Genomic DNA, 26,493 nt, shown 5'->3' with positions numbered 1-26,493 from the left:
TCCAGGCCCCTATGTAGGGCCAGTCTTTGTGGATTGTTCCCACCCAGCAAGGCTCTTATTAGCTCTCTTTCCCTGGTTCTTTCTGACTAAAAGAAATGACCACATTACAGATGCTCAGAGTAGACACCTGTATGACCTCCAGGTGGCCAGGTCCAAAAGCATCTCAATACAGACCTAATGTTCAGGAGGGAAGCAAGAGGCTAAAGGCATAGATTCTGGCACGTGGATGTTGTTGAGACCCTGTAAATGGCGAAGGTCACCCAGTAAGAGACTGTGGAAGGCAGCAGAAGGCAGCAGAAGACAGATTATCAGTGAGAATCAACAATGAAATAGCGGGTGGAGAAAGAAAGAGGAACCAGCAAATGAACCTTTGATCGGAAACTCTGGGTGGGTCAAGATAATAAAAGTATGCACTAAAACATGAGAATACAACTTGGAGGACGTTGGTAATTGTAACCCTAAAGCTGCTTAACATCTGACAAGAGTTTAAAATTACTTTAGGATTAAGTCCAGACAAGTCAAAAACAATTTACCAGTTTAAAGTAGGAGGTATTACCTATTCTGAAATAACCATCTTCTAATCGTTTGTCTTTGGTTTCTTTGCTTATTTCCAAACCTTCACTCTAAAACAGAACAAAAACATTAATTTTACAAATGATTACTTCTATTTAAAACAGAGCTAATTTAGCTTAATAGAAAAGTGGCATTTGTGGCACAGTTATCTTTAAAAAAGGGAAAATGTCATGAGTCTTGAACTTTAAAAAGCCTAACAATACAAGTATTCTTTTAACTATCTGAATTTGTATATACTAGTGGCTAAAAAATTTAAATTTTAAATTTAAACCAATTTAATAGGGCACTATTTTTTATTAAAAATACATGGAACTGTGTTAACTCGAAAGAAATCTAAGCACTCCTTAAAGACCAATAAATTAATTTTATGTATTAATCAACAGGCATTAAAACCACATGGTATTTTGGGACTCAAAATATAAACATTAGAGTAAAATGATGATTCATTTATTTTCCTGGTAGGAACGTCCAAGGTATTTTCCAACAGGAAACAAAATGAAGGCTCTTTCTATGAATAAGGCAAAAAGGACAATATATTAATGTTGCTTGCCACTGAGGTCCTACAATCATGAAAATTTTCCCTCATCTTCTAATCAAGAATAACCTCAAGATAAGTCTACTACTGATCTTAGTTCTTAAGAAAAATCAGGGGGAAAATAGGCATACCTTAAGAGGCAAAACTTCCACAGTTGTGTTTAGGAGAATATCTCCTGGATGTTCTTGATTGCCACTATGGAACAAATAACTGAAAATAAAAACATAAAAATAAAAATATGAGTCAGAGTAGACTTTACGAAGATTTAAGAAGATGCTCTTACCTCTGAGTAAGCTTTATCAACAGGACTCTGACCACAAAGCTGACAGCACCAGAACTTGGCACAAGGGCACATTATTATGTACTCCGAATAGTTGCTGGAAGCTTCAAAACTTAAAAGACTCAACATTTCGGTGATGTGCTAATTCCTTTCTTTAGAAGGGTCATGTGTATTGCTTAGCATAATAATGTATTTAACAGGTTTTTTTTTTAAAGGACAGTTTTATGTTGCTGTTTATACTCCTTTACATACATAAACCTCTCAAGAAGATTAATCAAAGCTGCAGTGCCTATATAATATTACTGTATCTTGCATCAGAGAAAACTTTCACCAGGACAGCCATGATCCATGGTAAGTTCAAAGACTAGCTTTATCCAATACAAATAGTAGCCTGTAAGCAACGTAACCAATTCTAAATATCTGAATAATTCCACTTATCAGTATGAACAAACATTTGAATAATGACTATGATAAATCTAAAATCCTCTCTGGGTATGAGAATAATATCCTCAGGTTCTGATATCCTGAAAATTAATGTGGATATGTAAGTATGGGTGGGGGGTGGTAAAAACCAGACAGGGCATACAAAGCATATCTAAATCTAAATCTAAATCTAAAACTTAAGTTTAGCTAAGTTAAATGGTTACAAGTTTATACTTAGAGTCAGAAAGACCTGGATCCAAATTCTAGGACTCTCACTTAATAGAATTTTCACCTTTAGAAAGTTATATTAGCTTTCTGAGCCCGAGTTTCCTCTATACAGTGCAGAGAGTCCTACATAGCTCACATGACTATAGCAAGGAGTTGATGAGAGGCTGACAAAGTGCTTTGCATATTAAAAATACCCAGCAGGGAACAGTTATAGTTTGGCTATGATATAGTATGTTATTTGTGGGCAAAAAATCACCTGTGATGAAACATGATTTTCAAATGTTACACAGGGCAGGGCACCCTCTAAGATTAGCTCCCTCTAAGCTACAACAAAAAATAATTCCAACATTTCCAGATAAGAGACACTCTTTTTTTTTAAAGGCATCTTTGATTTGGAATGCTGCTTCCTATAGCTATGGGCCACTCATTATTTCACCTATAGGTACAACGATATGGGACTGGGGAAGCCACTTCTAAGAAAAGAGGGATGGGCAGAACTTACAGTTTAGATAGACTGATTCAGAGGTGTTCACTATGTGATAGCTTATAGTGAAAAACTCAATACCATCTGCAACGTTTAACATTAGAAGAAGTAAATGATGGTACAGCCACACAATGGGATACTGTGCAAGCATTAAAATGTTTACGAATCACTTATGACAGGATAATTGCAAATATAAGACACAAATAATATACAGATCATGATGGTTTTCAAAGTAAAAAGTGCACAGAATTACCAAGAAAAAATGTGCCAAAAGGTCACAATGGTGGTGCTGAGGCTGTGTTTTTCTCATTTTTCATATTTTAAAATTTTTACATAATCAAAACATATGTTATACAGTCAGAAAATACTGTTCCTAACACTTCATTTATGTACTGACAAATACAACTTCTGCTTCTCCCCTTCTCAGCAAACAAGTTATTATGCAAGTTGAAAAGTGATTCCTTTTCTCTATTCTAGGAAAGGTGGGTCTCTCCAAGAACTCCAAGAAAATTCATATGTACTCTGATTTTAAAAGAATTGTGTTTTACTATCGGGGCACCTGGGTGGCTCAGTAGGTTAAGTGTCCGACTTCAGCTCAGGTCATGATCTCGCGGCTTGTGAGTTTGAGCCCTGCATTGAGCTCTGTGCTGACAGCTCAGGGCCTGGAGCCTGCTTCAGATTCTGCGTCTCCCTCTCTCTGCCCCTTCCCAGCTCACATTCTGTCTCTCTCTCTCTCAAAAATAAACATTAAAAATTAAAAATAAAATTGCATTTTACTATAAATGTATTCTCAATAGGGGCAAGTAAATATTACCTTACAGAGGTTTACTGAAAATATATTTGTTATGAAATGTGACCTCCAGGGGCACCTGGGTGGCTCAGGTGGTTAAGCGTCCGACTTCAGCCCAGATCACCATGTCGCGGTTCATGGGTTTGAGCTCCACATCGAGCTCTGTGCTGACAGCTCAGAGCCTGGAGCCTGCTTCAGATTCTGTGTCTCCCTCTCTCTCTGCCCCTGCCCTGCTCGTGCTCTCTCTCTCTTGCTCTCTGTCTCTCAAAAATAAATAAACGTTAAAAAAAATAATAAAAGAAATGTGATCTCCCATATGAGTTCTTTAGCAGATTCTTTGCTGGCACTATTTTAATTTGCTAAAAACAAACCAACAGATATGGTTTAAGACTATTCTTCTTTACGAGATGAAAGAAAATTGTTTCTAATTCTATGATGACTCTGCTTTAAAATTTTTTGAGTACAGTCGAAATACAATGTTACATTAGTTTCCGGTGTACAACATAGTGATTCAACCTATGTTATGCTGTGCTCACCACAAATGTAGCTACCACTTGTCACCACACCATATCACAATATTACAGTATCGCAGACTATATTTCTAATGCTGTGCCTTTTATTCCAGTGATTTATTCATTCCATAACTAGAAGCCTGTATCTCCTACTCTCCTTCACCATTTTGCCTATCCCCCGACCTCTCCTCTGGCAACTGGTTTGTTTTCTGTATTTAAAGGTCTGATTCTTTTTGTTTATTTGTGGGTTTTTGTTTGTTTCCTTCAGATTCCACTTATGAGTGGAATTAAATGGTATTTGTTTTTCTCAGTCTAACTTATTTCACTTAGCATAATAACCCTCTAGGTCCATCCATGTTGTCACTAATAAGATCTCATTCTTTATGTGGGTATGTAATGTTCTTTTGTGTATATATATATACACCACATTTTCCTTATTCATTTGTCTACTGATGGACACTTGGGTTGTTTCCATATCTTGGCTATTGTAAATAATGCTGCAGAGGGGTGCATTTATCTTTTCGAGTTAGCGTTTTCCTTTTCTTTGGGTAAATACCCAGCAGTGGCATTATTGGATCGTACTGTATTTCTATTTTTAATTTTGGGGGTAACCCCCATACTGTTTTCCACAGTGGCTGCACCAGTCAGCATTCCCTCCAACAGTGCACAAGAGTTCCTTTTTCTCCACATCCTCATCAACACTTGTTATTTCTTGTCATTTTGCTTTTAGCCATTCTAACTGGTATGAGGTGATAACCCATTGTTTTGACTTGCATTTCCCTGATGATTACTGATGTGAGTTTCTTTACGTGCATCTGCTGGGTATCTGTACATCATCTGTATGTAATAGGAAAATGTCTCTTCAGATCCTCCGTGTATTTTTTCATCAAATTGTTTATTTTTTTGGTGGTGAGTTATAGAAGTTCTATATGTATTTTAGATATTAAAACCTCATCAGATATTTATGACTCTTTTAAGTATGGTAAACACTACCTCAAAGTACTAAGTATCACACTATATACTACGAAAATGAACATTAACTAACAACAAAAATATTATATGCTCATAAATGCGAAGAATTACTTGGAAATATTTTCCCAATGATAGTCCATTGCCAGATACAGTTTTATACATTTAAATTCCTCTTTAGAATCAGTTTAGAGTAACAAAATAAAATTAATAACATTATAACTATGCACTGTTTCTGACCACCTTAAATAGAATTATCCTAGATGATTTTTGGCGGGTTCTAAAAACTGGATGGCCCTCATGTGAGAACATGTAACATAACTACAGAATTAGTTTTAGGGGATTACATTTAAATGTATCATAGACTATCTAGAGAACACACCCAAAGCTGAGGAGAGGTAGAAGGAATCATCGCTATTAAAAAACAGGGAGAAAAGAGTCCTAAATTTTGCGAAATGAACATAAATTCTGAAAAACACAAAAGGGTTACCATGGTCGTCTAAAAGTAATCCAGCATCTGTAAAACCACTGACCAGGGATAGTCACAGTCTGTCAAATTTATCATTTCAGCCAAACTGCTAGGTAACTGACTAGCTCTCAGTTAAATCCTAAGGGATAGCCAATAATAAGGACATGAAAACTAACTTTATATTTTGAGAGTTCCACATAAAAGTAATTTTAAAAAACTATACTAAATAAATGTTCAGAAATACCAACAGAATTTAATAAACACACTAAAGGCTGATATTATATCTGAAAACAACACACCCATTTGATTACTGAATTGTAGGAAATATATTTTATAACCTAACATTTGAGACTCACTACCTCCTCACAGCTATTATACACACAAAAAAGCCATCATAAATCACACATCTTAAGACGTGTAAAACTATAAGACCAAATAGATTTTAACAGTCACCAACCTTTCCACATTGACTGGCTTATCAAATTTGAATAAGATGTAGTCTCCGGCTATTGGGGTTATAGCCCAGAAGAAATCTTCCCCCATGTAAGTTTTCTCCAGTGTATGTCCTTGGTACACCTTCAAAGAAGTAGATATCTCTGCAGGTGGGTTTACATGGATCTTAAGAAGTAATGGTTTCATGTAATCTTTATCCTAGGAGGAGAGACATGTATACTATTAAACAACTTATAGATTATTTATACTTAAGAAGAACAATAACTGTACCCTAAATAACAAACTGTATGTGCATGAGAAAAATAAAATTAAATCACCAACCGTGAGTTTCTGAATTTTTCCTGATAGAGAAGAATGCAGACCAACATGTTGGAAAAGGGAAGGTCTGAAGCGAATTCGTAGATTGGCTTTCTGTCTATCACAATGTTTCTAAAAAAAAAAAAAAAAAAAAAAAAAAAGTGTCACAATGCAAAGTGAAATCTTGTCCTCATCAGAAAAACCAGAAGCCCTTTTAAAGAATATTGAAAAGAAAGAGGAGCCTGGGTGGCTCAGTCAGTTAAGCGTCCAACTTTGGCTCAGGTCATGATCTCATGGTTCATGGGTTCAAGCCCCATGTCGGGCTCTGTGCTGACAGCTCAGAGACTGGAGCCTGCTTCAGATTCTGTGTGTCTCTCTCTCTCTGCCCCTCCCCCTGCTTGCGCTCTTTCTCTCAAAACTAATTAACATTTAAAAAAAAGAAAAAAAGGAATATTGAAAATAAAATCCAACTTCATCTCATAATTCCAAGTCATATTTTTTAAGGGTCCTCTTTAAGATATTAATAGATTTGCTACCTACTTGATAAACGGATATGATATGGAAATTTAAAATAAGTACATCTAAGAGAAGAGTTAAGGATTTAATTCTAACCATATTTCAAGATATATCAATGTAGATTTGACTTTTTTTTAAGTTTATTTATTTTGAGAGAGAGAGAGCAAGCAGGGGAAGGGCAGAGAGAGGGGGAGAGACAGAATCTTAAGCAGACTCTGCGCTGCCAGTATGGAGCCTGAAATGGGGCTCAATCCCACCAAACCATGAGATCATGACCTGAGCCAAAACCAAGAGCTGGACAAAAGGCCTGCAATTATTTACTGGGTATTAAAATGCTGCATTTTTCTCAAAAGGTTTTACTTCATTACTATTACTACTAACACTAGAACAGAGGTAATATAACATTTTATTTACAAAAATTCAACTACTCAAGTGAAAAGGAGAGGGAAGGGTTGAGGATAGGAGAAGAGCAAGAGGGGTAGAAGGAGGGAAGGTGCGGGACAGAGAGGAAGAAGAAAAGAACAGTGCCTGACACTGAGCCCACTTGTGCCTGAACAAAGTGGGTTAATAAACCTGTGAAAGAATGTGTGAATGCTCTGTGGGGTTTCCCAAACCACTGTCAGAGAGATATTGTGCTGGAGGCCAGCAAGTTTGCGGTGACAGTTTCCCTGACATTCTAGAGGAAGCAACTGAAGAATTATGGGCCACAGAAAAACATGGCCTAAGAAGGAGTGACAGAATAGACAAAATTCTCCACAGGGCTGTGTGCTAAAATTTATAGATGATTTTAATTTTTACTATTGGAGATTTTCACCTCACAGGCTCATTTTAGAACCTAACCATATATTAGATAAAACTGCACAGGACCAATTAAATGCAAGTATATTGCAGAAGTATAAAGATCATAGGATTTTATTTGTGTCCTACAATACAGATTCCTGTGAAGTACAAAGAAAATACAGGTCAGGACTTACATCATAAAAACAAATTGTCCAAATCAATTTATATGTAATCATCACTGTTGGAAAGCAGATACTTTGCTATTTGGCTATACTCTATGATTTGCTCTAAAAAAGTGATTAAAAGAGAGAGAAAGAGAGAGAGAGAGAGAGAGAGAGAGAGAGAGAGAATGGCTTATAAACACAAGACAGTGTCCTAAAAACTCACTGGCAGGTAGGATGATTAAACTATTTTAGAGAATATAATACGGTCATGAAGTCAAATTAAATGTTTGTTAGAATGAATGCTAAGTCATCCCTATGAAGACACATGCCCATAATAAATATTTCCTGTTATTACATGTCAAAATTGACTTATTTCTGAGAATGTGTATTCACATTTTATTTATGATTACAGCAAATAAATAAAAATTTATTTTTTTTCCAGTGGTACAATTCAAATTGGACAAAGAAAACGTATCTAATTACTTTTTACAATAAGATCTCTATGGAAATAACATATTTGAATAATCAAAGCAAAAATCGTTCAGTTACTTACCTACCATAATCCCAAAGGTCAGCATATTAATATGAACACTGGTTTCTTGCAAGTAATACACTAAAAGGTACTTTTTTTCCTTGCTACTGTTTTGGTATAAAATATTACTTCTATTTTATTCCTTATTTACAGATGTATTGGGGTCTGATACTGTCCCCCAAGCGTTTGAAAAAGGAACAATGACAGAGAGTATGAAGAAAGCTGAAACAATACCCCTGGGACAGCTATGAGAACATCTATAGCCAACAGTAACCAAATAACAAAGCCTAACGACACTTACTAACATTTATCAGCAATTTAAAGAAGGGTGGACTTCACTGATTTACAGGGTTTTCCATGTTATTTAAAAATCCCTCTAATTTAGGAACTTTTTGTCAGTTCAAGAAAGCAAGCAAGCACTTCAAATGTTAAGTGAAAACACTTCATTCAGCTCTTTAACTGTTCATTTATAAATCCTGGCTCCCTGAAAGTCCCTTTCACGGGATACAGAAAAGAAGCCTCTTCCACGGTTAGAAGGCAGGAGAGGGACAGTAAAGTGTCCCTCCAACTGAGAAAGCACAGAATTTTACCCAAGGTAACTGACGTCGGGGAGGAACTGACTGGGATGATGATCCAACTGTGCAGTTTTTCTCTGCAAAGTCTGGACCTTAGTCCACAGATTTTACTGTGAGAGGACACATTGGAGTGAGCAAGGGCCATGTAGGGAGGTCAACGGGTGTACATGCACTAATTGACAGCTAACCTTTAAGTAGATCTTGTGGTACCACCTGTGCATGAGGAAGGGGAAAGACTGTATTATCTCTAAGAGATACATGCGAAGCCAAAACAAGCCTCTCGTCAGCCCAGCCTTAGCCGGCACTTCTAACCTATGTATATTAATCACCATGGGGCCTTGAACATGTAGCCCCAAGAGAGGTGATAGAGTGAACGTGAACACAATGATGGGCCAAAGATGGAGGCCGTGTGGTCAGCACTCCTACATCCACCCTCATAAGAAATTAACTTACTGCATCTTTCTCAGGGTTGCAGACTTTTACCCAGAGTATATGGTCCAAGAGCCAATCAATGGGTTTCTCCTTATAGAACATAAATATGAATTCCACAATCAGAGTGAGGTCTGGTGCTTGAAACATTTTACCTGAAAAAAACATTCTCAGTCAATAGCTTTCATAAAGAAACCAAGCAACAAAATGGCTTAAATAAATGAAATCTATACAACAAATAAAGCTTGTGCTCTCAAATACAAATCATTATGAATAATTTCCCTACTTGTCTTATCAAAAGCAAACAAACTTGCTTTAGCTAAACATTTCTGGGTTGTCACACAACTACGAAACTCCTGACTTTCTCCATCACAAAATCTATCATACAACTACTGGCTCAAGAAGCAAGTCAGAGATTTTTCCTTTGTGTCTTATTAACATTCTTCCCATTAGAAAAAAAGGAACTTTAGGATCCTTTAGGTTTAGGTAAAAAAAAACAAACAAAACATTTAACCTAATAAATAAATGCAAAAAACAGGCATTCCAATTCTGCCTTCACTGAAACCTTCACAAAGATGTTTCTGACTCTTAAGTTTTTTGATAAATGATCAACAAGGTCAAAGGCCTAGCCTCTAATATTTAAAGTACTACAAGAAGTGAAATTTTATCCTGTTTCTTAAAACCTGTAAACTTCCTGAAATTCTTCAACTTTAAACATATTCTAATTGTATAATTTATGAACTTTAGTGAGAAAAAAATTTTCAATGAGAACCTTGTCTATGAAAGTAACAAATGATTATGAATGAATCACTGTCAAGTACTACATCAAATACTAGGGTATTCATACTAGAAAACATTTAGTGTGGCATTCTTTTTAAAAGAACCCCAATGCTGCAAAAGCACTGGGCCATAATCAGGGAGCTGGAGGTGTCAGAGAAGAAATCAGACATGCTCAGGACCATGGCTGGCTTTACGTGTGTACACAAGAAGCCAGAAGGGCTGCCTGGAGAACTCCACAGCAAATATTACAACCTTAAAAGTACCCAAATACTATTTTGGGTTGATTTTCATCACTTTATACATGGAAGTTTACCTAAATTAAATTTCCTCAAAAACAATCTATTTCCAGAGAAAAAAAGACAGTTTGAAGGTAAAAGAAATTAGTTCACCATTACAAAAGTCACAGTTATTTCTGAAAAGTAGATAAATCTGACACTTTTCTTACCAATGAAGCCCAGTTGGGAGAATTCTAGTATCATCCATTCCTCAGAAGAAAGTTGAAGTGCAAAATTTTTTATAGTGTTAAAGTAATTCTGTTTGACAATAATATCATCTTCAAGCTAAAGAAAGTTGATCAGATTAATAAATCAAAGAGATGGAAAGGTTTAAAGGACATTCTTTATTATAAGAAAACTCAAGCATACTTTTAAACACAAATCAAGAAAACAATGGTCAAAAATGATGAAAATATAAAAATAAATTTTATTAAAAGAAAATGAGGAAAATAAAATGGAAGAGGCACACATATCAAGTCACCTAAACCACTCTGTTACTATGGGAGATCACAGCACCACTCCACGAATTACTCTTTTCTGGTCCTTTCTGAGCACCCAGAAAGGAGAAGAATTTTTTTTTTTTACTTTTTTTTACTTTTCAAAGGAGAAGAATTTTTGTGAGCCTTTTTTTTTTAAATTTTTATATAATACTTGTTCGAGGTCAAAGAAAAAGCCAGCAGCTTTCCTTCTCTGCCCTCCACCCTGCTAGTTGAGGTAACCAATGTTAAAAGTTGGGTGTGCACCTATTTGCTACCTCTTATATGGACACACGGCACAAAAAGGTCCACACGCACTTGCCCATCCACATGTACGTTTTTATAATAAGGGATCATATTATCAAACTGTCTTTTGTCTCTTAATATATCATGAATATCTTTCCAGGTTGATATTTACTAAATGCATAATATTCCATGTTATCAATGTGAAACAATTCGTTCAACTCTTTCCTGATCATAGACACACATCTAGCTTATTTCTCATTTTTTGCCAATGCAAACAATGATGTAATAAATTTGCTTATATTTACATATTACTGCTTTTCATTTCTGTAGGATAGATTCCTGAAAGCTCGCTTCTTGTATTTTATTTTTTTAATGTTTATTTATTTATTTTGAGAGAGAGAGAGAGAGAGAAAGAACACACAAGCGGGGAAGGAGCAGAGAGAGAGAGGGAGAGAGAATCTCAAACAGGCTCTTCACTAACAGCTTGGGGCTCGATCCCACAAACTGTTAGATCATGAACTGAGCCAAAATCCAGAGTTGGACGCTTAACTGACCAGCCACCCAGGTGCCCCTCACTTTTTGTATTTTAAAAGTTATTTTCAAAATACTTAAGAAGCTGTAGCAATTCAGAGTGCCAGTTAATTCCACACAGTTGGCCCATGTGTTATTCACACTTGGGATTTTTACCAATTCAACTGGGAGTTGACAAAGGATCAAGGATCACAAGCATATGCAAAGACTTCCTCCCCAGAATCTCCTCTCATAAAAATTTTAAGTCACAAGATGATTTTAATGACCTTGAAATTTTTTTTTCCTTTTCTTAATGCCACATTATCACTTCCAGTTACCTGCCAAGCAATTTTCACTTATTTTAGTATGTATATTTTTCAGGTATTTAAGTCCTACAAGCTTTCTTCTTCCTATCTGTGAAGAAACAGTAGGAGTACTTGGAAAGACATGATAATGACTCACCAAATATTTATTGAGCTTCTATTGTGTTCCAGACACGATACTAAACCCAGGGAATAATACATCAGTGAACAGGCAAGGCATGTTTTATGCTTCAGGGAAGCTGGAGGGAAAACCAGACAAAGCACAGAGCTATACTGGCACCTAACCTTGCTTTCTGAAAAAAAGAGGTGTCTACACTCACATCTAAATACTATCTATACCCCAAGGAAGATGATCCCTAACATCAGGCAATTCCAAATTATTCTAATAAGTAAATTCAAAAACAAGCTATTTAAATGCACAGAGATGTAGATGAAATAGTCAAATGCCTATTTGAAATTCAATACACTAATTTTGGTTACCATACACAAATTCACATTTAAAAAAAATTTTTTTTACGTTTATTTATTTTTGAGAGACAGAGAGAGACAAAGCACAAGTGGGGAGGGGCAGAGAGAGAATAAGACACAGAATCCAAAGCAGGCTTCAGGCTCTGAGCTGTCGCCACAGAGCCCGAGGTGGGGCTCGAACTCACAAACTGTGAGATCATGACCTGAGCCGAAGTTGGACGCTTAGCCAACTGAGCCACCCAGGCGCCCCCATAAATTTACATTTTTACATTAAATTAGTAAAACTGCTTTGTTCCATTCTCACATCAAACAACTTCGCTTTTATTTCTGGGTTCTCTATTCTGTTCCATTGATCTATGTGTCTATTTCGGGGCTTATACCATGCTGTTTTGATTACTATAGCTTTGTAGTATATCTTAAAATCTAGGATTGTGTTACCTCCGGATTTGTTCTTCTTTCTTCAGATTGCTTTGGCTTTTCAGGGTATTTTGTGGTTCCATATAAATTTCGGTATTATTTGTTCTAGTTCTGAGAAAAATGCTGTTGGTATTTTGATAGGGATTGCACTGAATCTGTAGATTGCTTAGGTTGTATGGACATTTTAACAATATTAATTCTTCCATTCCATGAACATGGAATATCTATTTGTTTGTATTATCTTTAATTTCTTTTATCACTGTCCTATAGCTTTCAGAGTACATGTCTTTCACCTCCTTGGTTAAAGTTTATTCTTAGGTATTTTATTCTTTTTGGTGCAACTCTAAACAGGATTGTTTTCTTAATTTCTCTTCCTGCTACTTTGTTATTAGTGTATAGAAATGCAATATATTTCTATATATAAGCAACTTCACTTTAAAAAAAAAAACTTCTTGGAAGGGCACCTGGATGGCTCAGTTGGTTAAGTGTCTGACTTTAGCTCAGGTCATGATCTCACTGTTCATGAGTTCTAGTCCCATGTCAGGCTCTGGGCTGACAGCTCAGGGCCTGGAGCCTGCTTTAGATTCTGTGTCTCTTTCTCTCTCTGTCCCTCCTTCATTCACACTCTGTCTCTCAAAAATAAATAAACATTAAAAAAATTTTTAAAAAAATTAAAAAAACTTGGAGTAACTGGGTAGTTCAGTTGGTTAAGCATTGGACTCTTGGTTTCGGCTCTGGTCAAGCCTGCTTGGGATTCTCTCTCTCTCAATAAACTGACTCTGATACAATTTGATGACCTTATTAAATTTCACCAGTTTTACATGCATTCAGGTTTGTGTATGTATTCGTGTATGTATTTAGTTCCATGTAGTTTTTGGGAGACAGTTCCATCGTGAGGATTCTTGTGCTACCGCTACCCTTTATATTCACAGCTACCTCCTTCCTTCCCCACTTCCAGCATCTGGTAACCAATAGTCTGTTCTCCATCTCTACAACTTTGTCATTTCAAGAATGCCACATGAATGGAATCATACAGTATGCAACCTTTTAAGATTCAATTTTAAAGTGCCCATAATTACCTGAGATCCCAGATGTGCTGTGTATCAATAGTTTGTTTCTTTTCATTATTTAGTATTCTGTGGTATAGATGTGACACAGTTTGTGTAACATTCACCGGCTGAAGAACATATGGGTTGTTTCTAGATTTGGGCTATTATGAAAAAAGCTGCTATAAGCCTTTATGTACAGGTTTTTTAGTGAACATATGTACTTCTCTGACATCAGTGTTTTGTCGTGGCAAGAGCCATTCTTTTTTTTTTTTTTTTTTTTTTTTTTTTTTTTTTTTCAACGTTTATTTTTGGGACAGAGAGAGACAGAGCATGAATGGGGGAGGGGCAGAGAGAGAGGGAGACACAGAATCGGAAACAGGCTCCAGGCTCTGAGCCATCAGCCCAGAGCCTGATGCGGGGCTCGAACTCACGCACCGCAAGATCGTGACCTGGCTGAAGTCGGACGCTTAACCGACTGCGCCACCCAGGCGCCCCGGCAAGAGCCATTCTTTAAAAAATCTTACATCTCAGGGAGCCTGGGGGGCTCAGCTGGTTAAGTTTTGGACTTCGGCTCAGGTCATGATCTCACAGTTTGTGAGTTTGAGCCCTGCATCAGGCTCTGCACTCACAGAATGGAGCCTTCTTCGGATTCTCTTGCTCTCTCTCTGCCTCTCCCCCACTCACTCTCTCTCTCAAAATAAACAAACATTTAAGAAAATAAATAAAATCTTACATCTCATTAGTGATCGCTAGTTTACAAAGGGAGGCTAAAAAACAAGATGCAAAATATTGTTTTTATAGTATGCAAATGCAGTATCAGAAAAAAAAATATATTTTTGCTTAAAAATTTTAAAAGTATAAAAAGAAATAAAAAATTAATGGTGGTTACCCATGGGAGAGGGAGGAAACAGGGATAAAAGTGAGACTTCTGGGGCACCTGGGTGGCTCAGCTGGTTAAGCATCCAACTCTTGGTCTCGGCTCAGGTCATGATCTCACAGTTCGTAAGTTCAAGGCTCTGCACTGACAGTGTGGAGCCTGCTTGGGATTCTCTCTCTCTGTCCCTCCCCAACTCATGCTCCTCTCTTTCTCTCTCAAAATAAATAGAATAGAATAGAATAGAATAGAATAGAATAGAATAGAATAAATAAAATAAAAGTAAAGTAAATTTAAATTAAATTAAATTAAATTAAATTAAATTAAATTAAATAGATAAATAAAGTGAGACTTCTGTGTATCTTATATAAGTTACGATTTTGGAAAATTTTTTTTACAACTAAAAAGGATAAAAAATGCTAAAAACTGAATACAAAACGAAACAAACCAAATTTCATATCAATTTGGCAGCATGATCATACAGTATAAAGAATTATTTCCAGTTACTTTAAAACATAGTATTTTGACAATATATCCATACTGGTATATATTCTAAGGAGGGGGGAAGCACAAAGAAAATTTAAATTGCATTCATCAGTCTAATAGTAGTGACAATTGTATCATTATTTTGTAAGTATTTCAGCTATACTATAGAATAATATTATTAGGATAATGTGATTAAAAAACCAAGACTTTCAATGCAAAAGAAATACATATATAAATTCAAAAAAGTCAAGTAAAAACCCCCAAATCTTCATTTGATTTGGGAATACTAATATGAGCTTATAGATTTTTCTCCTGAAAAATAAAATACTCTTTCCCTTGCTAAAAGTTTAGCCTGGAAGCAAAGACACCATAATAGCAATAAGCATCTCGAGCACCTGGACTGGGGTCCCAAATACTATTTGCTTCTAAATGGAAAAGAGCTCCTTAGCGAAATGGCTGATTCTAGATCTCCCATAGAAAATGTGCAAATCTTCTGCCAGTCAGCAAAGAAATGATCTAAGATTACTAGACTTACATTGAAGGACTACAAGAGCCAATTTTAAGAGATTCCCACCAGCTTATGATGTACCAGTGTAAGCCTCAATATGAATAGTGACTGCAAGGTCTAAGGGAAATCAAATATATTTAAAAATCCATGCGTTCATAACAATATTTTTTAAATGACCACCACTGGTGATTTCTAGGATACCACCTTTGAAATTTAATGAAGAGAAAGAATAGGCATTTATTCTGCCTTTCCTTTGTGAACTATTTTTCAAGGTAACCAAAGAGTTGAGGAAAAGTTCTTTACAGATGAACTCAACTTATAAGAACATTACAAATTACACAATTAGAAAATTATCACTCGGCACCTCTAATGAAATAACTGATCTGGGGAAAAATAATCAAAGAATGTGGAAATCAGAGGAGTGGCTGCTGGGAAGCTTTACAAAGACAGATGAGGCTGACACCACCAAGCCCACTGATTAGTGTCAGCATCAATACAAGTGGGGCAACCAGACATAATGTGCCTTGTTACGTGATACAGCAGGAATTACTCAGTGCCATCTCGGAAGTACCTGAATCACCCAACAAGTGTTCCAGAAGACATGGTCTTCAATTCCAAGTCGTCTGTGATACAGGACTTTATGAAAGTGTATGATTCTGTCACACGAAACTTCATTTCAAGCCAAAACGTAACATTAGCACGGGTGACATTTTTTCCACCTTTAGGAGAATGCCTGTGATGACCACAGAGTAACCTCTGGTTCTTTTGCCTTTTTTATTTATTTATTTTTTCCAAATATTTATTTATTTTTGAGAGAGAGATACAGCATGTGAGGGGGGAGCAGAGAGACACGGGGACAGAGGATCTGAAGCAGGCTCCATGCTTTCAGCAGCGAGCCCAACATTGGGCTCAAACTCACCAACTGCAAGATCATGACCTGAGTGGGAGTCAGATGCTTAACCAACTGAGCCACCCAGGTGCCCTACTGCCTTTTTTAAAAGCACTCTCTCAAAAACCTGGGTAGGACATACTCCAACATATGCAACCATGAAGTCACACATCTAGCACTGCTACAAATTTACCCAAGGGATACAGGAGTACTGATGCATGGGGCACTTGTACCCCAATGTTTATAGCAGCACTTTCAACAATAGCCAAATTATGGAAAGAGCCTAAATGTCCATCAACTGATGAATGGATAAAGAAATTATGGTTTATATACACAATGGAATACTACGTGGCAATGATAAAGAATGAAATACGGCCTTTTGTAGCAATGTGGATGGAACTGGAGAGTGTGATGCTAAGTGAAATAAGTCATACAGAGAAAGACAGATACCATATGTTTTCACTCTTACGTGGATCCTGAGAAACTTAACAGAAGACCATGGGGGAGGGGAAGGAAAAAAAAAAAGGTTAGAGAGGGAGGGAGCCAAAACATAAGAGACTCTTAAAAACTGAGAACTGAGGGTTGATGGCGGGTGGGAGGGAGTGGAGGGTGGGTGATGTGTATTGAGGAGGGCACCTGTTGGGATGAGCACTGGGTGTTGTATGGAAACCAATTTCACATAAATTTCATATTTAAAAAAAAAGAATAAAAAATAAATAAATATATTTCATGAAGTCACACACCTAGGATAATTATCAAGTCTGGATTGAATGTCTTTCCTTCCCCACATTAATTTTTCTCCAATTTTGCCAGGTGATTTCTATCCTTCACAAACATTCAAAACTAGTATTAAACTGAGGGCTTTTCAGGCTAATGTGTTTTCCCCACCAATACTTTTTTTTCTTTAAGCTTATTTTACTTATTTTGGGAGAGAGGGAAAGGGAGAATGTGCCTGCATGCACAGGGGAGGGGAAGAGGGGGAGGAGGAGAGAGAATCCCAAGCAGGCTCAGCACTGTCAACGCGGCTCCAACTCACAAACCATGAGATCATGATCTGAGCTGAAACTAAGAGTCAGATGCTTAACCGACTTACCCAGGTGCCCCTTCCCACCAATATTTTGCAAATTATAATGAACTCACTGAGAGAATTCTATGTAAAATGAAATTATGTCAAGAATTCAATGTAAAGCTATTCCCTCTTTTTGGAGGCATGATTTTTGGGAAAATTGGGTAATTTCCAGAATGTTCACTGGATTCATCTGTGACACAACTGAAATGTTAGGAACAATCTAAATGACCAACAGTAAGGTCATTATGATATCTGAATAATGATATTTCAATGAGATTAAAAATTATTCCAGTCTGTAATTACTGGCATGTAAAGATATCTATAATATGTTAAACGACAGTAAAACAGATTACAAGACAGTATGTACAGTATGGTCTTGCTCTTGTGAAAAAGAGTTGTATTAAATGAGTTAATATGTGTAAAGTCTAAGTTGTAAAGAACAATGGATGACACATGGTGTAAGTGTGCAATAAATGTTAGTTCACAGCTACTGTTGTTATAACACCATATATACATGCCCTGCTTTAAGTTTTCCTTATCCTCTTTCTTAACCACATTCTTTCCTTAATTTCCTAAATGCTTACTTTTCCTATACTCCACACCAAAAAAAAGCTTTAAGATTCCATTCTTTCCTTAGAGAGAAATTTAAAATAAAATTTAAAAGCAATATAACTACACGTTTTAAAGTTCTCTCTATAAAGTTCTTGGTCATAGTGTAAATATATATTGGCCCTAGAACAAACAGCAAGCTTCCACTACAATAATAGGAGACATGTTTAATAAAATGTTTTGAAGTTATTATTTTGAAATTAAAGACTTCTCTAAGACATTTAAAGGAAATGTACTAATTTTAGGATACCATGTTTTTACACTCATAACTCTTGTATACTGTTACATACAATGCCATATTCTGACCCTATCATCATTTACATTTCCCAGCCTGAGAACCAAGGAAAAAGGTTCATCATGCACATTTGAACACAGGTGGCCCAAGATAAAATGTCAAAGGAGACAAAGTCTGTCCTCAGTAAGTCGGCCTTCCCAGGTGATAGGAGGCTTTTCTTTCTTTCCTTCCCTCCCAAACCTATGCCAGAAGTTGCAAACCATTTATTTCCTTTCTGATTAAGGGACCCAGAGCCCCTTTTTTACCACTCCCATCAATCAAAGTATACTTCCAGGGAAATATCTAATAAACTTTTTAACTAAAAAAAAAAATGACAGGCATAGCGTGCAGTATCTGCATATGAACAAGGAATAAAGACCTTTGGTTAAAGAAATGAAATTCCAATTGTAATGTCACTAAGGAGAAGGAGATTTAGAAGAAATAAGAGCTTCCTAGAATTATTTACGTTGTTGCCTATCTGGCTAACTTAAAACCCACATCATAACAAACTTATTCTTATCTTCAATATAAATGTAAATGTACTGTAGCATGCAAAAAACAAAACAACAAAAACAAAAACAAAACCTATCCTACTGTAAGACCACCAAAAAAAAAACAATCTGTAAAAAAATCCTTCTTTAAATTTTGCCAAGTAACTAAACCTTCGTTCTTTTTAACAGTAGAGAGAGGGAGAATGAGAGCAGAGATGGCGGGATGAGAGAAGAAGAGGTGAGTGACGCACCCACTGTCACACCGTTATCTGGAAAGCTAGTGTTGGGCTAAACTGGAGAATGGAAATGCACAGCCCACATTATCAGTGACTATGACAGACCTTTCTGCTTTCTGATATATTATTATCAACATATACATCTTAGAGGGTTTACACTTTCCGAACTTCCTGTTTCAATGAACATATACTCTTGATACTACTTCTTCAAAAGTGTGAAAAACATGAAAGGAAAACAAAAATCACACTTACCTGAATGTAATATATTCCCTTTTCCTGAGCATACATCATTAGAAAACAATAATCCAGATTTTGCTTTGTTCTCCATCTGAAAAAAATTTTTTCAAAAATAAGTTAGGAATCAGACTCAAATTTAGCAAAATAAGATTAGGTGTAAATATTTTAGAGTACATATTGTATGTTGTGATATTTTATAATACACACATGTATATACACGGTATATAATATACATGTATGCAAATTATCTACCTATAGATACACAGATACAGGCACACACATACATACACATGTAGAGGATCATGAAAGAGACTTCACTTTTCTCTAATGAAGCCTTTATCAAAACATATTCCCCAAAACACTAATCCTCAAGACATCCTGAGGAAAAATGAAGTCAAGTGTCAAGTAAATTTGGGAAGCACATATATTCTCCTTCTGGAGACATATTAATATATTAGAGGCATTGAAATAGTGAATACATTTGTTGGGAAAAACTTTTGGGGCACCCGGGTAGCTCAGTCAGTTAAATGTCCGACTCTTGACTTAGGCTTAGGTCATGAACTGTGAGGTTCATAAGTTTGAGCCCTGCATTGGGCTCTGTGCTGATAGCATGGAGCCTGCTTAGTATCCTTTCTCTCTCCCTCTCTCTCTGCCCCTCCCCCACTGGTGTTGGCACTCTCTCTCTCTCTCAAAATAAATAAACTTAAAAAAGAAAAAAACTTTTTAGTCTAATATTTTCCAAACTTTTTTGACCATAGGACCTTTTTTCAAATTTAACATTTTAATGTCTCTGGAACTTGGTGCTTCAAAAATTATACTTTGGGGATCACTGCTTTGGTGACCAGGGCTGTGCTTTGCATACAGGTGGAAATTAATAAATACTGTACTGAATGCTTAAAAACCCCAAAACGTATTAAGGTTTACAATATTAAGTCCTTTCAGTGAATTCCTGGTAGCCTGCAGAAACAGACTAATGTTGAATAAGAAAAGTGGTTGTAAAAGCTAGTTAAAAAAAATAAAAGGTTTAAATAATAAGTAAACTTCTCCAGAATATACTTTATAAACTGTTTTGAATTTAATGAGATGACTTAAAATTTTTTACCAAATTCAACCCTAAATTTTTTAAAACTAAAATTATATTTATTGAGAGACAACCATGTGGACGTATCTTTCAGAAAAATTCACTCAAGAAACACAGTAAGTCTCTTCCCAAAACTGTATTTTTCCTTTTTTTATGACTATAGAAAATCCAAAACTAATGTCAATGTCTCTTAGATTACAATGTTTTTAATAACAACACACTGAAAGTTTTAAGTCCTTCAATTTGAGAGAGTCAGAGACAAATCCAGTTGACTAAATACATTTATTATAATATAATTCTGCAGAACAGTATTATTGTTTTTATCACTTTCATTGCATCAGTTCTCATTTATTTTGCATACAAACATTTGATTTCTATATGAACTAGCTTCTGAATTGTATTGAAAATACTCTTAAGAAAAGTTATACCACAGAAAAGCAGTTATACAAGTTATTGAGCATACCAAATTCAACCTCTCATCAGAATTTCCAATAAAATAACCAAAATTCATTAGCTCTCACAAATTAGCTCAACCCTAAAATGTGGTACATTTCAATAAATAAGGATTACATTTATTATGTATCATACTCACAAGGGTGGGGGATCTTAACACAGGCTCACCTTACTCTTTCTTTAGAGTCTCCAAATGTCTCCTTTAAGTTTGTCAGGTCAGGATAATAGCTTTCAGGAGGTGATATTATTTCCACCAAACCAGAACTGATTTCTTTAGAAAATCTACCATGAGAAAGGATAGCTGAGTCATTTAAGTTCTGTGGGATTTTATTTATCTTAATGCTCAACTTACTGTGTTTAACATAAAACACATCAGTAACGTATACTGTAATGGTCACATCACAGTGTCTTCAGTGAAGTAGCTCATCATTGATTTTACTTGCCAGAAAATGCAAACTTTTCCAATAACAAAAGGGTTTTGGTGGGGTTTTTTTTGCCTTTTTTTTTTTTTTAAATAATGCTTTAAGAACAGTGTAAAATGCTACTATCCTTAGAGAAGCATAGAAATCCTGGGCCAAATGCAGATATTATATTCCTAAAAAGTATCAGAATTTTTAAAAATCAAATCAAGGTATCACAGAAAATAGAGAATTGAAAAAAAAATAAACTATTGACTGTGTGTCTCTATATATGTATGCAAAAACCAGTTATTCCACTTTCAGAAAGGTTTAGTTGTGAGTTATAGATTATATGTCATTCTAAAGTAGTCATTTCTCAACTGGGGCCATCCTGTCCCCCAGGCAGACGCTTAGCAATGTCTGGAGGAATGTGGTTGTCCTAACTGTGGGTACTACTACTGACATTTAGTGGGGAGACACCAGGGATGCCACTAAATATCCTACAATGCATACAACATTCCTCACAACAAAGAATTATCGAGCCGAAAAGGTCAACAGAGCCAAGGTTGAGAACATCTGTTCTAAGGTTTTTATAAGCAGCTTTACTAACTCAAATGTAATTTTTTTCACATTTGCATTCTCCCTTATTTAGTTTTTGCCAATCTCCACAAAATTCTTGTGCAGCTACCTGCCTTCGCACATATGTCCTTTGTGCTTAAATGTACCTTTTTCTGGGCTTGGTTTTCCTATACATTGAGGAAGAAGAGAACTGACAAAATCACAGCTTAAGCCCCAGAGACCTGTCCACATGCTCTGTGGGAGGAGGGGCCAATAGTTACTGCCTTGTTCCTATATTTAAGGAGGCTATACTAAACTGTATTTATATAAAGGCTGCCAAGAAATCGAGCACTTGAGGGGAAAAAAAAATCTAACAAATGCACATTTCTGAACTCTGCATATATTTTTTAAAATCTCTGGTTTTAGCATTTTGATGGACAAAGAAAGAGCTGCATTATTTTAAATCTAGAGTTGGCAAGTAATTGTTGCTTCTTTTTGTCTTTTTTAAGTAAAAGATACATTTTTGGGGCAAAAACATAAAACTCAGTGAAGAAACCCTTATCAAGACTAGTTTTATGATATCACTATTAAAACTATGAAGATGATATAAACACTAATATCTGAAACTTACTAAGATTTCCACCTGTTACCTGCTAAGTGCCTTGCTCACAGCAAACTGTTACTCAATTTTTGCAGAACAGTACAGATTCAGCCATAATTTAGCACTGAGGTTTGAAACTGCTGCAAGACTATCTACCCTGACAGCAGAAGTTTTTTTCTTGGTCAACAGACTCTCTCTATATTCACTATCTTCAAGATTAAGAATTTATTGGATAGGGTCATATATGTAGGACATTCAAATCTTTTCTATATTGAAATACACCAATTTATCCACCATCAGAAAACTGGATATATATGCACCTACTTTATGATAAGGTTAAAGACCAATTATAGATGGCCCAATGAAAAATGAACTTCACAGAGAAAGGAACTATAAAAAGAAAGCATTTTCTTTTAGCAAAAAGCCAAGAAGTAACAGTAACTATAAGATCATTTTCATATTTAACAACTTACTCTTTCTCCAGGTTGGCTACAACACTGTGTACATAATCACTATCTGTCTGGGAAAAAGAAAAAAAATTGTACATACATTAATGTTTTTAAATTTTTATTTAACTTTTGATAATGAATAATTAACAGCATTCAATTAAAGCAGTGCATTAAAATTTCAGACAGCTTATGGATTTGCATTTCTACTTTATTGAACTACGATATATCATTGAGTACTTACTAATACAATAAGCAGATGTCAGTTTTATTACCTTCAACTGTCCTTGTTCGATTCAGTAGAAAAAACGGAGTACAGAAATTATTTCTACCTCTTCTCAACTATCCAAACTAGAAGTAGTGAATAAATAATGGGATAAACAATAGAGAAAGATTTTTCCATTTTTATTTAAAAAAAATAAAAGGCAGGAGGAGATAATATCTTAGCGACTCTGACATTAAATGATGAAACTATGTAATAAAAAGCAGTTATGGTCTGTATTATTATGATTCTCATTATTAGGCTGATAATGATTAGAACCCAAGTCAAAAATCACTCTACACACAGTTAGAATTCTATACAAATAAAGTCTAATACCCCCTACCGATTTTATTTTATTTTTTTTTATTTTTTTTTTTTATTTTTTACCGTTTATTTATTTTTGAGACAGAGAGAGACAGAGCATGAACAGGGGAGGGGCAGAGAGAGAGGGAGACACAGAATCAGAAACAGGCTCCAGGCTCCGGGCTGTCAGCACAGAGCCCGACGCGGGGCTCGAACTCACGGACCGCGAGATCGTGACCTGGCTGAAGTCGGACGCTTAACCGACTGCGCCACCCAGGCGCCCCAGCCCCCTACCGATTTTAAATACAGTCACAGTTTATATTAAAATGCTAAAAAGAATCAATCATACATAAAATACGATCTATGTTATAGATTGACAAAACACTTAATACTTGATAAAAAGAAAACAAACCAAAACAAAAAGATAAATTTTGGAAATTACAAAACTATTAAGTTATAAAAAGTTGTGGTATAGAAAATGGTCTATAAAAGTATGTTAACTTTAATTTCTTTTGACTGCAAGTAATTCCTATTTTTATTGTTAAATTTAAAGACTTAAGAGTGAGACATTAAGACCACATTCTTCAAACTCTTAACAACTATGGAGATACAACTGGCACACTGCTCAAAATCTTCTGTACTTCCCCTATATGAACCAAATGTCAGCGATCTCTTTTGAAATAATTTATCACCAACATATATAACTAATGAGTATCTTTTCACACATCAGCTATGATTCTGGAGAATATGATCAAGGTTGGTTTATATAGATATTAATAAATTTAAAAAACAACCTGGAATTCAATTTGTTAAGCATTTATTGAGGGCCAGTGATTTGCCTATCCAAGGAAAACAGGAATACAGAGATGAACAAGACCACCTCCCTATTCCCAGTTGGCTGTCCAAGACGTAGGTCAAGAAGAAAAAGTAAATGTAGATTCATTAAGTAATGTGTAATAATACGAATGAAATTCACATGAGCCAAATCTAATATTATATGTAATCCTTATGCTGTAATCCTTATGCTAATCAACAGAACTAACAAAAGGTTTGCTTAAACGACTGTAATTGATATCACTTTTCCACCAGAGAATAAATCCTTTCTGGTATCAGCTAAGGGAATTCTGGGAATCTTCTGAAGAAAGCTAAATGTATAACTGGCCTAGAAACAGCCAGGCAAATCGTTATCTCCATTATACAGTTGTGGTTGGAAACTGTTCTTGCCTCTCCCCCACTCTTAAATGTTGATAATAAGATAGGCAATATCAGATCTCTGGGGCTTGCTTGCATTAAATTAAAAGAGAGCACTTTTTCCTGAATCTTTTTTAAAAGCGTGTGGAGACTTTTTCAAAGGCAATATTATCACTCAATTCTGGGAATGCATCTACAAATATAAAACTGAGATATGTGTATTCTAGGGGTATGTGAATTGTATATACGTGGGAAAGGTGGGAAGGAAAGTGGACATACATAGAAAAAGAAAGAGCATTTTTTCCTGGAGAATCAAGTGTTCCTCATGGTTAAGTAAAATTAAGTATTTTATATTAAAACTATATGCTATTGTATTAGTATGTATATGCATTATTAATATGTACTACAACAGGGATGAACCTTGAACACGTTCACATTTGTTCAATGTGTGACCACATATTATATGCCTTTACTTGTATAAAGCATCCAGAATAGAATAATCTACATAGATAGAAAGTAGATTAATGGTCTCCTAGGGCTGGGGGGAGAAGGGTATTAATGGGTGATGGGTAAGGTGTACAGAGTTGTTTTTTGGGGTGATTAAAATGTTTGAAAATTGAGATGGTGATTGCATAGCTGTGACTTTAAATAGGTAAATTACAAAAAAGTGATTTAAAAAGTTAAATGTAAAAAAATATTAAAAAAGAATGTTCTACCTTTCTATTTTTGATATATTTTAGGGAGTACAATATACTATTAATAGCATATATGTGTGATTTGTAAATATCTATGTACAAATTGGGAATACCTAATCAATGGGATGCTTAACAGAAAAGCTTAGATCATATTGCTGCACTGGACCAGTCCTGGTGAGACAGAGCACAGAATACTGCACTCCAAACCAGCAGAATACACATTGTTTTCATGGAACATGAAACATGGAACATTCACCAGGATAGATCACATGTTAAGCCACAAAACAAGTCTCAATAAGTTTAAGAAGACTGGAATCACATCAAGTATCTTTTCCAACCACAACTATATTAAACTAGAAATTAAATACGTGGAGAGCAAACAATCAATGGGTCAAATTAAAGAAATCAAGTAGGCAATCAAAAAATAACTTGAGACAAATGAAAATAGAAACTCGATGTCCCAAAATCTAGGACACAGCAAAATAAGTTTTAAGAGGGAAGTTCGTAGTGATACAGGCCTCCCTCAAGAAACAAGAAAAATCTCAAATAAGCAATCTTATTTTACATTTAAAGCAACTAGAAAAAAAGAAAAAAAAAAGGCCCCAAGTTAATGGAAGGAAATAATAAAGTTCAGGGCAAAAATAAATGAAATAGAAACTAAAAAGTAAAGGTCAATGAAACTAAAGCTGGTTCTCTGAAAAGATGGACAAACTTTTAGCCAGATCCATCAAGAAAGAGAAAGCCTAAATAAATAAAATCAGAAATGAAAGAGGAAAAAAAAAAAAAAAACCCTTATCACAGAAACATAAAGGATGTCAAGAGAATACTATGAACAATTATTTACAAACAAATTAGAAAACCTAGAAGAAATGGATAAATTCCTAGAAACATAATCTTCCAACACTGAATCATGAAGAAATAGAAAATCTGAACAGACTAATTACAAATCATAAAGAAATAAAATCAGTAAAATAACAAAACAACAACAAACTCCTGTGGTGCCTGGGTGGCTCAGTCAGTTGAGCATCCTGACTCTTGATTTTGGCCCAGGTTATGATCCCAGAGTCCAGGGATCAAGCCCTGCATCAGTCTCCATGCTGAGCATGGAGTCTGCTTAACATATTCTCTCCTCCCTCCCTCCCTCCCCCCTCTCCCTCTCTCCCTCTCTCTTCTCTCTCTCACTCATCTTCTCTTTTTTCCTCTCCCTCTCTCTACCCCTCTCCCCCACTCATGTACACTCTAAGAATAAAACAGATCTTTTTTTTAAAATTTTTTTTAA

At 35.6% G+C, this 26,493-nt stretch overlaps 1 protein-coding gene across 4 annotated transcripts in view; it reads right to left on the bottom strand.

Annotated features, from left to right (window-relative positions):
• The window catches only part of MGAT4A (alpha-1,3-mannosyl-glycoprotein 4-beta-N-acetylglucosaminyltransferase A), a 122,997-nt gene that overhangs the window by 11,935 nt on the left and 84,569 nt on the right, over nt 1-26,493 (bottom strand). For all 4 annotated transcript variants that reach the window (XM_030310436.1, XM_030310437.1, XM_030310438.1 and 1 more), the window contains exons 6-14: nt 22,791-22,837; nt 20,929-21,042; nt 19,242-19,317; nt 10,235-10,349; nt 9,034-9,164; nt 6,038-6,145; nt 5,721-5,914; nt 1,240-1,318; nt 557-623 (exon numbers count right to left, since the gene is read on the bottom strand). In XM_030310436.1, the coding sequence (XP_030166296.1) occupies nt 557-623; nt 1,240-1,318; nt 5,721-5,914; nt 6,038-6,145; nt 9,034-9,164; nt 10,235-10,349; nt 19,242-19,317; nt 20,929-21,042; nt 22,791-22,837 (931 nt within the window). The remainder of the gene's footprint in view (nt 1-556; nt 624-1,239; nt 1,319-5,720; nt 5,915-6,037; nt 6,146-9,033; nt 9,165-10,234; nt 10,350-19,241; nt 19,318-20,928; nt 21,043-22,790; nt 22,838-26,493) is intronic.

Source organism: Lynx canadensis, chromosome A3 (genome assembly GCF_007474595.2).
Source record: "Lynx canadensis isolate LIC74 chromosome A3, mLynCan4.pri.v2, whole genome shotgun sequence".
In the NCBI taxonomy this organism is placed as follows: Eukaryota; Metazoa; Chordata; class Mammalia; order Carnivora; family Felidae; genus Lynx; species Lynx canadensis.
Note: the sequence above shows the minus strand (reverse complement) of the source record. Positions and strands in the feature narration are given on the sequence as shown.